The sequence below is a fragment of the Salvia miltiorrhiza genome, chromosome 1 (assembly GCF_028751815.1).
Source record: "Salvia miltiorrhiza cultivar Shanhuang (shh) chromosome 1, IMPLAD_Smil_shh, whole genome shotgun sequence".
In the NCBI taxonomy this organism is placed as follows: domain Eukaryota; kingdom Viridiplantae; phylum Streptophyta; class Magnoliopsida; order Lamiales; family Lamiaceae; genus Salvia; species Salvia miltiorrhiza.
In genome coordinates, this window is record NC_080387.1 from 64,875,674 (window position 1) to 64,889,066 (window position 13,393).

At 38.0% G+C, this 13,393-nt stretch overlaps 3 protein-coding genes across 3 annotated transcripts; 2 read left to right on the forward strand and 1 right to left on the reverse strand.

The window, feature by feature from the left end:
* Nucleotides 1–3,236: 3,236 nt before the first annotated feature.
* LOC131011527 (uncharacterized) lies at nucleotides 3,237–6,331 on the forward strand. The gene is made up of 2 exons (XM_057939313.1): nucleotides 3,237–3,571; nucleotides 3,841–6,331. Exon 2 carries the CDS (start codon nucleotides 3,848–3,850, stop codon nucleotides 6,329–6,331), a length of 2,484 nt encoding a protein of 827 aa, XP_057795296.1. The 5' UTR covers nucleotides 3,237–3,571; nucleotides 3,841–3,847.
* Nucleotides 6,332–6,973: 642 nt separating this feature from the next.
* LOC131005030 (S-adenosylmethionine decarboxylase proenzyme-like) lies at nucleotides 6,974–8,318 on the reverse strand. Its single transcript, XM_057931823.1, is given in 6 exon segments — nucleotides 6,974–7,196; nucleotides 7,199–7,257; nucleotides 7,259–7,367; nucleotides 7,370–7,506; nucleotides 7,508–8,106; nucleotides 8,168–8,318. Coding segments are annotated over 5 exon segments (951 nt in total). The 5' UTR covers nucleotides 7,960–8,106; nucleotides 8,168–8,318; the 3' UTR covers nucleotides 6,974–7,002.
* A 3,170-nt stretch (nucleotides 8,319–11,488) lies between these two features.
* On the forward strand, nucleotides 11,489–12,781 carry LOC131005031 (putative GDP-L-fucose synthase 2). Its single transcript, XM_057931824.1, has one exon. It carries the CDS (start codon nucleotides 11,691–11,693, stop codon nucleotides 12,636–12,638), a length of 948 nt encoding a protein of 315 aa, XP_057787807.1. The 5' UTR covers nucleotides 11,489–11,690; the 3' UTR covers nucleotides 12,639–12,781.
* Nucleotides 12,782–13,393: the final 612 nt, after the last annotated feature.

Below are 13,393 nucleotides of genomic sequence, written 5' to 3' on the forward strand. Positions count from 1 at the left end.
TGGATAATTTAATTTTAAATATTTGAATTATTTTTATTTTATTAATAATATTCTAAACTACTAATAATATTAATTAAAACTATATATGAATTATTTTAATAAATTTAATAAAATTGATGGATTGATTCTGTACATATTTATTATTTTGATAAATGACTAAATTTCAAAATTTGTTTCATGAGATTCACTTCAATTATAGAGAAACCCATTGTCAAATAAATTGAGACGAAAATAACAAATTATCCAAAAATAATACTACCCCATGGCATATGCATACAACCTAATTGGCTCGAGCACAGACTTTGATGCCGCCAAAGTTGAGATGACGACAGCGACGGTGGCCAAATAGCATTACAGAATAGTGAAGAGGCGATGGGGCTATATTTTTTCAGCGTGTTCATTTTCTTAAAGATTTGAAATTATGATAATTATGTTATTATTAGATGAGATTCATGAATATGTGCTGCTGCATTTGAAGTATAAAACAAGAATAGTGGATGCTAAGTCAGTGGCAGAGGAAATGAATGAGAAGGGTTTGTCAGTTGCTTACTTATTGCAAACACTGAGAGTGGAAGAAGATTAGGGACTCAAAAGGGGTTATGAAGTGATGGATATTTTTTTTGTTTGATTAAAAATTAAGGGCTATTGAAAGTAGAAGAGGATTAAGGACTGCGAAATGTTGGATATTTTTTTGCTAATTAATATTACTCCAAATTTTTATTTAGTTGACAGTTAATTTAGGGGATTACTATTTTTTAATATAAAGAGCTATGTTGAATAAAATAAAGAACTATGTATAAAATTATCCAACAGGAAAAGGATATACCGAATATAAACCTAATTTGAGTATCGAAATATAAAATGTGGTAAGCCCGCATAGAATTCTGGACTCTATATGAAGCCCATCAATTTATTCAAATTTTAAAAATGAGGGTCCATCATTTCTTCATCTTCAAATTTTGCTTTATTAATTCCTACCAAAAACTAGTAAAACAAAATCCTACCAGAAAAAACAAAAGCTTTATCGATCGCTATGTTTTTGAAGGAACTGAACTTGTATGTGACGGTTTTATCAATTGGTATATGAATTACCATCAAATATTGATTCTTTTATAAAAAAAACATTCTATTACAACAATCCTTTTTTCATTTTTTCAAAAAAAATAAAAAATAAAAAAAATCCTTATTTTCATTCTTCTAATTGAACTTCCTCAAATTATTTTCGCCCAATAGCACATGCAGCACTTTCACATTACTAACGGATATATAATCTAAATAGTGATTATTAATTATTTAGTTCCCTTCTTTTAAATACGTGTTTGTGGTGGCCTAAACATATGTATATATGTGGATTAGGACTACTTTATTATTTTCAGGTAGGTCTACTTAGTAGTAAGTACTAACCAAGGGGGAGGTGAATAATTGCAACAAATTGTTCAGTTCCACAAAATAGAGTAATCGAATGTCGAACTCCACTCCATATATTGAAAAATAAAATGTGAAAGAGCATCATGAGTTCATACATGATATAAATTAAATTGAAACTAACAGTGCAATGCTACACTAACTAGTCAAACAAAAAGGTGGAAGGAATCTATGTTTCATAATTAATTTCATGTGTATCGCCTATTTCACTATTATATTTATTATTTTAATAATTTTTACAAAATATTATAATATTGTAAATTACGCTTAATTATTCTTTTAAAAATTGAAAATTTAAAAAAGAATGAATACTATAATTTTAAATTTATCAACTCTAATAAAATTAAAACTAAAATGAAACAGTAAAATTAATTATACATTCTAATTAAATAGAATGAACTCCAACTAAAATTATAAAATTAAATTAAAACACTCCCAACATAAAATTAAAATATGCAAAAAAAATATTAAAATTGAAAGTAATAAAACATCAAAGTGAGAGGGTACATTGAATCTCAAAGCGAGAAAAACATACTAAATTGAAGATAACTTATGTTTAGGGGTGGGAATTTCGGGATCGGGTAATCGGGTACCCGATACCCGACCCAAAAAAATCGGGTATCGGATACCCTATACCCGAAAAATTAGGGGTCGGGTTCGGGTTCGGGTATTTAGGGTGTTAAAAAATCGGGTATCGGGTATACCCGAAATACCCGATTTTTTAATTAAATGTATTTAAATTATATAATTATTTCCCCTAATTAAATGTCATGAACTTAGGAAACTCCGAGATTAAAGGAGAGGGAATGAAAGTTGGGAAAGCTGTGATGCCGAAGAGAGAGACGGCGGCAGCGGCGAAGGTTGGAGGGTCGGAGAAGATTGAGAAGAGGGAAGAAGAAGACTCGAGTTTGACTGAGCAAGGCAGAGAGAGTACTGGTTCGTGTGGGAAGAATTTGGCTGAAATGGGGAACATCAAAAGTGGCTAAGAGGTCAATGGTCCAAATGCAAGATCTGGTGACATGTGGCACAATTGTTACCATTTATCTTTATTTGTTTTTCAGTACTTATGTTATTGTATTTAGCAACTTTAGCCCAAGGGTCCCACCACCTTTAAACCTTAGCATATAAAGTGTACGTGCATGAAATGGGAAAACCTAAGCAATGAAATTATCTTCTCTCTCTTTCTCCTTCCTCCTATTCCTATCTACTTCACTGTTCTATCGATTTATCCAAAATTCCTTCAAATCCCATTAGAATTACAAAAAAATACGAGTAATAGCCTAGATCTATTACATTAAATACCCGATTCTTAAACACCCTAATTAAATGTATTTAAATTATATAATTAAATACCCGATTCTTCAATTCCCCTAATTCCTTCCTTTCCCTATTTCCCGTCTTTCTCCTTCCTTTCCCAGTTTCCCTATTTCCCTTCAATTCCCCGCCCGGCCTTCCTTTCCGGCCGCCCCACTCGCCGTCGCCCCTCGCTCCTCGCCAGCCCGTCATCGCTCTCCTGCTGTAATTGAAGTCCCAATCTCAGCCCTAAGTAATCCCTCCCCTGCTGCCGCCGCCCCCACTCCAGGGCAGAAATCCCTCCCGGTCTCCCGTCTCCGATGAGTCGGCGCCCCTCGCCGCCCGTCATCGCCCAGACCAGAGTCAGTCGCCGGTGAGGAGCCATGCCGCCAGAGACGGATGCAGAGCCCGGGCACCCTCGGCGGTCGCCCGGTCAGATTTTTTATTTTTTTTACCTATATATATATATTGATGAATTAGTTATATATATATATATTATATATAAATATGTAATTTTTAAATTGGGAACTCTATTCACTCCCCCCAATCCAAGTACCATATGATATGGCCCAACTCTCAAATACACGGCCCACTCACTCCACCCCACGGTCCCACCACTTTCATTTGACTTTCCTTTAATTAAATCTATCAATACTAAAAATTAGCACTATTCACAATTCACACTACAGAAGAAAGAAACGAAAAGTTCATCTGAAAAGTAAAAAGGAGAAGAAGCAAAAAATTGAAAGGCGCGAGACAGCGAAAGCATAATTCTGGGTTTTCATTAATCATTCTTCTTCACAAAATCCAACATTGAATTTGAGATTATCCATCATCATCTTTCATTTTATTGGTAAGTTTTTAACTATTTATCTTATTCTCTACTTCTCTTTTTACCATTGATTATTACTTTAAATTTTCGATTTACAGTTGGTTCTTTAGTTAGTATTTTGATTGTATTATACTGTAATATTTTATATTTGTTGTAATAATAATAGAATTGAAGAATAACTTGAGTAACTTTTGCATTTCTTTAGTTATTAAGAATTTAGGATAAGGATTCATTCGTTTGCTTATGTATTATGTTTCTGAATTTTGATTGAATTAATGTTATTGTTATAGATTTCTAATGGATAAGAGAAAGAGAGGAATTGAATCGTACTTCCAAAAACAAAGTGCCCGAATAGATGTTGGTGGTTCCCGTTCATCTAATCCCGAGGTTCCAGTTCCAACTGTAGATGCAATTGAAAAAAGTCCACAACAAGCAGAAGTCCCTTGTCCAGAACTTCCCCCGCTTAAAATCACAAAGATTGGCAATGAATCTGATGATATTCATGTAGAACGTGATCCAGGTAAACGAAAAATGATTTGGGAATATCCTGTGAATAAAAGAGATGAAATTCGTCGAGAATATTTGATGCACGGTCCTTATCAAGTTATGGTGCCCAGCTCTCAAAGGCCGATTGATAAGTGTAGTAGAAGGTTTTTGCTTTCTTGGTATGATCTATTTCGGGATTGGTTGGAATATTCACCTTCAGAAAATGCCGTATTTTGCTTTCCTTGTTTTCTTTTTGCCAAGATAGATTCAAAGTATGGAGGCAATGCTTTTGTTGTTGGTGGGTTTCGAACTTGGAAAAGAGTTAACAATGGGAAAAAATGTGCTTTTCTAATCCATGTAGGAAGTGCTCCCAATTCTGCACATAAAGTAGCTGTCAAAAGTTGTCTTGATTTGATGAACTCATTGCAGCACATTGGCAGAGTTGTTGACAAACAAACATCCGAGTTAGTTAGAAAGAATAGATTACGAGTAAGAGCTTCAATTGATGTTGCTAAATTATGTGCTCTTCTAGGTATTGCATTCAGGGGACGTGATGAGAGTCCTGACTCTCGTAATCGTGGAAATTTTTTAGAGATTTTAAAGTACACAGCTTCTTATAATGAAGAGGTAGCTTCAGTGGTATTAGAAAATGCTCCTAAAAATGCTTCATATACTTCTCATTCAATTCAGAAAGAGATCTTATCTGTCTATGCAAGCAAAATTCAGAAGTTCATTCGAGCTGAGATTGGTGATGAAAAGTTCTGCATCATAGTAGATGAATCTCGAGATGAATCCAAAAGAGAACAGATGGCTATTATTTTGAGATTTGTGGATAAGGATGGGTTTGTTCGTGAAAGATTTTTCGACATAGTTCATGTGGAAGACACCAAGGCAGCAACTCTGAAAAACAAAATAAGTGAAGTTCTTTCTTATCATAATCTCAGCATTCAAAGCATTCGAGGACAAGGATACGATGGTGCTAGTAACATGAGAGGAGAATGGAATGGTTTGCAGGCTCTATTTTTGAATGAGTGCCCGTATGCATATTACATTCATTGTTTCGCTCATCGACTACAGCTGATATTAGTTGCTACATCTCAAAAAGTTATTCCTATTGAGCACTTTTTTTCCCAGCTTCTTATTATTATTAATGTAGTTGATTCTTCCGCGAAGCGCCATGATCAACTGCAAATTGCGCAGGCTATTCGAATTGAAGAGTTGACTTCAACCAATCAGCTTGAAACTGGCAGAGGAAAAAATCAGATTGGAAGTTTACAACGTCCAGGTGATACACGATGGAGCTCTCATTTGAACTCTATGCACAGCTTACTTAAGATGTTTGATTCTGTTCTTGTGGTACTTGGTGAGATCATAAATGATAAAAGTGCTGCTTCTAGGGCTGCAGCTGATAAAGCTTATGATGTGATGATGTCCTTTGAATTTGTATTTGTCTTGCATTTTCTTATTGATTTGTTGGGAAGAGCAAATGATCTTTGTAGAATGTTGCAGTGCATATCCCAAGATATTGTTAATGCAATCGATGCAGTATCGAATACAAAAGAGATCATCCAAAAATTCCGAGAAAACGGTTGGAGTGGGTTACTAGAAAAGGTGAAGAGGTTTTGTGAGCAGCGAGATATTGAAATTCCTGACATGAATGGTGTGCGTCGATCAAGTAGAGGTCGTGCTCCGAACAATCCTGTCACGTGGGAGCACCATTATCGAGTCGACATCTTCTATGGAACAATAGATTGCATATTGCAAGAATTGGGATTTAGATTCAATGAAGATGCAATTGAGTTGTTAAAGTTGAGTTCATCTTTGGATCCACGACGTGGGTATGAATTGTTTAGTATTGATGATATTTGCAAGCTAGTTGAGAAGTACTATCCGGCTGATTTTTCAAGTCAAGATAAGCTACATCTTAAGTATCAACTCGAACTTTATGAGCTTGACATTCGAAAAAGTGCACATTTTCAACATGTTGAGACACTTCCTGAATTATGTCAACTATTATCAAAGACAGGTAAGTCAGCCATTTACTATCTTGTTGACAGGTTGATTAGACTTATTTTGACTCTTCCGGTTTCAACGGCAACATCAGAACGTGCATTCTCCGCCATGAAAATTGTGAAGACAAGGTTGCGAAATAAAATGGAAGATGACTTCTTGTCTAGTTCTCTGATAATGTTTATCGAGAGAGAAATTGCTCAGAGCTTTGATGTTGACTCAATTATAGATGAGTTTGATCTCATGAAAACTCGTAGATCGCAACTTAAAATTGGTTGCAAGTGAATCTGTAGTTTTATTATTAATTTTGTATAGTTATATAGCTTTTAAGATACTTTTATAAATGAAGTTATATATCTTTTTATATTTGATTGTGTAATTTCAAATAATTATTTCAAGACTCTCTATTTTCTTTACTAAAAATTCATTAGAATCATCCGATGAAATCTCGCCCGGTCCTAATTAAATTCCTAGATCCGTCCCTGCATGCCGCCCAGCCTTCTCTTCTTCTTCTTCTTCGAATCTTCTTCTTCTTTTTTTTTTTTTTTTAAATACAGATTTTCTATGTTAATGTTGAATTTGCTGCTTTGAATTTGGTCATTATCTCATTGAATTGGAATTGATTTGTATGATTTTCTGTATGAATTTCGACTGAATTCATTTGAATTTGCTGACTCGGGTATTAGGGTACCATATGAATTTGCTGTCATTTGAATTCATTTGAATTTGCTGAATTCATCGCCCTAAAAACTATCGGGTATTAGGGTACCCGAATACCCGACTTGGGTACCCGAGTCGGGTATTAGGGTACCCAATTTCGTTTTCGGGGTCGGGGTCGGGTGTAGGGTTTAGGGGATTTTCGGGTTCGGGTACCCGATTTTTTTGGGTAGGGTACCCGAACCCGACCCGATTCCCAGCCCTACTTATGTTTAATGGAGCAATGCCCGTTTGTGTGGTTATTTCCCAACTGAAAACAACTCTAGCCCTAAAACGGTTCCACACAAGGGAGCGTCAGCCTCCTTCCAGCATGGCTTGGGGGCGCGGCACCCCCTCTCCCTCTCCCTGGCCACGTAGCACCGGTAAACCACCCAACCACCATCCGGCAAGGCCTGCGCCACTGCAGTCTGGCAGGCGTACACCGAGCCAAATCTCCTCCGCACGTGACGGCCACACTGAACTCCCGAGGGTTGAAGCACCTCAGCACCCTCTTCACCAACGGAGTCCAGGTCCAATCCCATGGCCTCATAGCTGGCGTAGCTGAACCCATCCTCTGGGGTCACGTGCACCGTAGAATACGCTGCGCCCTCGATCCCGTTCATCGAGGCTCAAATTCATAATCACAGATGGCATGGCTACCTACGATCTCATCGATCCGGGACAGTTTCGTCATTTTACCACCGCCCTTGAAGAACACGGCGGCTTTATCCCGATCCAAGCCGGTCATGCACATCTCCAGATTCATCCATCACCATCACCGCCACGTAGACATGCCATTTCCGGTGGGGATCGCCGAGTACATATGCGCTTCCGGAACTGAAAAATGAGTTGAGAAACGCCACCTCCTCGGCGAAGCTGCGGTGAGGGGCAGGCTGGGAATTCTGGAAAATGAAGGTGCCGCGCGTGTAGCGCACGGAGCTGGGCGCGAGTGAGAGGGAGTCGGCGAGTTTCAGTATCTGCGGGATAGACATCAAAAGCCTGGTGGTCCCACACGTTTTGATAACAATTTTGAGTGGGTAAACAAACAGACTCGACTCCGACAAAACGTACGAGTCCAACTCGGTGTTGGAGAGCTGCAGCGGGCGGATGGAGTCCACCTGCGCCCGCGTCAGGGCCCCCTTCGCATATCCCAACTCTGATGAGAATGTAATCTCCAGCCTCTTCTCCAAGCCCTCGAAACCGATAGCTGCACTCATACCACCAATTCAACAATAAAAACGTAGAGCTTGCTTTTTTTCTTCTTAATTACAACAATTTGGACAGTTTTAGGGGAAAATTTTGAAAATTCTTTATGGTGAAATTTCCTACTCTCCACGTTCATATCAGGATGGCTTCCTCACGCACTGCCATTGAAACGAAAACAACATCAGATATAAAAGAGAAAGGGGAAATTGTTCTTCTTACGTTGGAGTAAGCAGCAGAGCGGAATTTCTGGATGCCACCGTTGGGACGAACGTCTTCGATGATGTAACCCAGGGGAGCTTCGTAATGTATTCTACTAATGCTACTGGATGATTTCTTCTTGCCGCCTTTAGTCTCCATTAAAACATCAATGCGTTTCACTGCAAATATCCCAAATGGTCAACAATATTCTACCTGAAACACAAATTATTTATGTTTACAGCCGGCGGTTGAGATGTTGAAGATACATGAAATGAACGCTAACCAGTTCTACCAGAAAAAAATTTCACAGAACAGATAAAAGAAAAAGGGAAATAAAAAACTCACGTTTTTAGCTAGGGATTATAACGTAGGTGGAAACAATGGCAAGATTAAACCCTTAATCCTTCCTTGCAGGATGGTATCAAACAAAAAACACAGTGAGAGCAAATATGCAATAAGAGAGAGAGTCTTTACGAATTGCGATTGTGGTGGAGATGATTGTGCGGAAATGAGCCCTATTTATAATTTGCATGCAAAAGACCTTGGCCTCCGTTGTACTTCCTCCCTATCAATGCAAAGGGAGTATTTAATTTTGTATTAATTTTATTACTAAATATACTTAAAAAGCGATTGATCACTATTTTAACTAGCAATAAAATTGCAACTAATTAAACAATGTTATTATAGCACGAAAACAGCAAGCAAAGTATCGTATCCTCAGGAACTGATAAACGAAAAGTACTCCTAATCTAAACCATCACAGTATCCAGACAATGGATATAGGAAGAAGATTAAATCAAAACTAAATTGCAAATAAAAGCAAATAAAATTCTGTTAAAGAAATCAAATGATAAAACAACTGATCCTAGGGTAGTAAAGTCATTAACTAAATCCACACAATCAACCTATTAATCCTATTTACCAGTTTAATCCAATTATGATGAGAGATCACGTATTTAATCAATTACTCTCGTCAGAGCAACAAAGATCGTAGATTAATAAATTATCTATCTCCGTCAGGTCTCAAGATAATATACTAACTCCCAATAGCTCATAAGAATAGTTCCCTATGATCCACCTATCTCCGTCAGGTCTCAAGGTTAAAATAATGTCATACATTCCTGAAACCGCTAAATAGTTATCTCCGTCAGGTCTCAAACCGAATAGCTACACATGCAAACTATTGATCAGATAATTCACAAGAATTCAAACATCAAAAATTATGAATCATAAACTGAAAAGCAAATAGATATTAACAAATTAATCACATGAATCTAATTAACTATTTACAAACCCTATAATAAGATCAAAAACTTAGCCAGACATAATAAAAGAAAACATAAACATAATTAATAAGAAAGCAATCGAAAAAATTGAATTATATAAAAACTCGTAGTAAAACCAATGTAACAATCTTGAATCTTCAATCCTTGCAGAAATCCAATCCAAGCTCTAAAAACTGGAAAACAATGAAAACTAAAAGCTAAAGAACTGAAAAACTAAAGTTGGGAACCCTAGATAGGTCAAAAGAAGACCTATATATAGTCTTAGGGAAAAATCCAGTACAAAAATAAAAAATACTAAAAAAAACGTAAAAGACATAAAAACACGAAGGTATCGGCGGCCTACTCAGCGACCGCCGAATAGGTCACCGAAAACCACCCTTTTTCTCAACATATTCGGTGATCGCCGAATTTTCGGCTCACAACATAAAGTTCCACCAGGGTTATCGGCGACCTACTCGGCGGTCGCCGAGTTAGCCGCCGAAATCCTTCTTCAGAAAGGCCAAACTCGGCGACCTGAACTCCAGGTCGCCGTTTTCTTCGTTTTCCAACTTCCTTCTTCTTTTCTCGACTTTTCTCGATATCCGAGCTCGTTTCTCTTCCAACTCTTCCCTTAGACACATTCCCTTGATTCCTAATGCTCCATTAAACACTCATTCTTGCATCAAATTAGCCAAAACTATACTCAACCGTGAAATCATGAAATGATATGAAATAAACTCTAAACAACAATATAATGGGCACAATTATGACATAATCCACAGAATATAAGCCATAAAAACTATACAAAATGAGTGTTTATCAGCGGTGCACTTCTTTTCGACATGAAATTTAAGGAGAATAAGATTGTAGTGTAAAAATGTGTAAAGGTGTGTGGGACCACATTATTTGTAGTGTAAAATTATTACCAAAAGAGGCATTCTCCCGTGCAACTAGTTTCTGAATGACACTATTTCAACATACAAATGACACTTGAAGATCTTCAAGTGTCATTTATATGTTGAAGTAGTGTCATTCGAAAATGTTAAAGTGACATTTCCTGAATGAAATAGTGTCATTCTGGAAATCAGTTGCACGGTGCAACCGGTTGTACAGGAATATTTGTTACCAAAAAATGAATATGCACCGTTTTCATTGAGACGGAGGGAGTATATATAAAATTAAAAAAAAGGGTAGTGTGCATGAGTTCTCTAGATTATAGCTAGAGAAATGGTTCGAGTTATTATACTTTATTAAAAAAGGAAATGAAAGGTATGATAAAAAATCATCATGCATGATTATAGTTGGGCACTATCACTATTGGGTGATTCTATTGATAGCCCCCAATTTACTATTTATAGCCCTTTATTTAAAAATAATAATTAAAATAATTAAAACTTTATTATTTTATTCTATATTTCGTATCTTCAAATTAAACTAGATATACTAAATTAATAATTTTATTTAAATAATGTAAAGGAATAACTGTATAGCCTCCAACTACAAATCTACAACACCAAGAAATATAAATGGCGCCTCTATCGACGAAGATGAAATTGAAGCCCCCGCTGCCGCCTATGACACTGGGAAATAATAGTGCAAAACTTGGAAGCCGCTCACCATCGTTTGGGTAGTACAAATTCGACTCTTCCAGTACTTTGCCTCACGTCACTACGGCCAGCACAAACTCAATCCCCACAAATTCACAAATTTCCGCCAAAGATAATTTCTATTTACTTTGTAATCAAAAGAATAAAAATAAACCCTTGAAGAAAGCCAAAGATGTTTCAGGTGCCTATTAATCGGCGGCAGCCTCCGCGGCTGCGGCAACATCGGTCCTTTTGAAGACCGATTGGCCCATCTTCTGGTGGCGGTAAGTTTTTTTAAAAAATTTATTTAAATAAAATTGTTAATTTATTATAAATTTAATTTAATTTAAAATTATGGATTATAAGATAAAATAATAAAATTTTAATTATTTTTAATTAATGGGGCTATAAAAAGTAAAATGGGGGATGTGAATAGTGAATACAATCACCCAATTTTAATTTGATCCAATATACACAATTAAATAATTCATAATTAGGATTAATTAATTCGTATTTAAAATCATTAATTCAGCCCTTAAAAAGACCCATTAACTGAAGGCGATAAAAGCCCAACTTTTGCCATAGAAAGCCCAACTACAAAGCCCATTCTCAACCGACAACATCTACACCCGCTCTTTTCCTAACTCATCTTCACACCACCACCACCACCACCGTACCGTCACCGCAACGCCTATGGATCCAATCAGCATCGACAAATCTGGCGCCATATTCGTGGCCGGGCACCGCGGGCTCGTGGGCTCCGCCGTCGTCCGCAAGCTGACCTCCCTCGGGTACACGAACCTCCTCCTCCGCAGCCACGCGGAGCTCGATCTGACCTCCCAATCCGCCGTCGACGCCTTCTTCGCGGAGCATAAACCCCAATGCGTAATCCTAGCCGCCGCCAAAGTAGGCGGAATCCACGCCAACAACACCTACCCGGCGGATTTTATCACCATCAACCTCCAAATCCAGACGAACGTCATCTCCTCCGCCTTCAATCACAAAACCCTAAAACTCCTCTTCCTGGGATCCTCCTGCATCTACCCCAAATTCGCCCCGCAGCCGATCCCGGAATCCGCCCTCCTAACCGGCCCGCTGGAGCCCACCAACGAGTGGTACGCCATCGCGAAGATCTCCGGCATCAAAATGTGCCAGGCGTTCCGGATCCAGCACTCGTTCGACGCCATCTCTGCCATGCCCACCAACCTCTACGGCCCCAACGACAATTTCCACCCCGAAAACTCCCACGTTCTCCCGGCGCTGCTGCGCAGGTTTCACCAAGCCAAATTGAGCAAATTGGAGAATGTGGTGGTTTGGGGGAGCGGGACGCCGCTGCGAGAGTTCCTGCACGTGGATGATCTCGCCGACGCCATCGTCTTCCTGCTGGAGAAGTACAGTGGGTTGGAGCATGTGAATGTGGGGAGTGGGAAGGAAGTTAGCATTAAGGAGCTGGCGGAATTGGTGAAGGAGGTTGTTGGATACCAAGGGCAGATCATTTGGGATTCGAGCAAGCCCGATGGCACGCCTAGGAAGCTCATGGATAGCTCCAAGCTTGCCAGTTTGGGATGGGAGCCCAAGATTTCGCTCAAGGATGGACTTGCAAACACTTACAACTGGTATTTGGAGAATGTTACTGCTTAGCCACAGCTCATTTTATCCTCTGTTTCTTCAAATCTATATATCTTTTCAACCATCTCTGTATCAATATGTTGTTATTTGGATTCATAATTTAAACATTCGCATATTGAAATTTATTATGGCTGGGAGATGGTGTTTGATTTGCATCGACTGACCGATGTTGAGTTTTCGTTCACTAACATTATCACCTCCTAAAACCGAAATGCTTGGTAGTTGGTGCTAAGAAAGCTTATTTCTGGGAGTTTTTATTCTGCCTAAGATTCATGACTTTGTGATCTAAAACTTGTGTTTACATTTGATTATGGAAAAATGTTGATAGTATTCTGGAAAAACTAGAACAAACATTCCATCATATCTACATCTACACGGGACATGGACATGAAACCAGAGGGAAGTTAAACATGGATTCACAAATATTCCATCATATTCAGATCGGCAAGACAACCGCCGATTGTTTGCATTGTGTGGATTTTCTTATCCATATCAATCCAATTTTTTTCTTCTTGTGTGGATTCTTTTATCAAATCCAAAATGGATTTTTTTTGGATTTCCTGCTGTGGCTGAGGAAACATTAAACTGAAAGTTGTGGATACGTTATAAGTGAATTTGCAATGAAGATAATGTTAGGAGTTAGGACACATTATATTAAAGACTCATTCGTTAGCCTGAATATACTTATCCTAATTTGAATACGATTTCTTTAGAACTGAGAGCTAAATACTTTCAGTTGTCACTGCAACTCGAAAGTAACGAGTTAG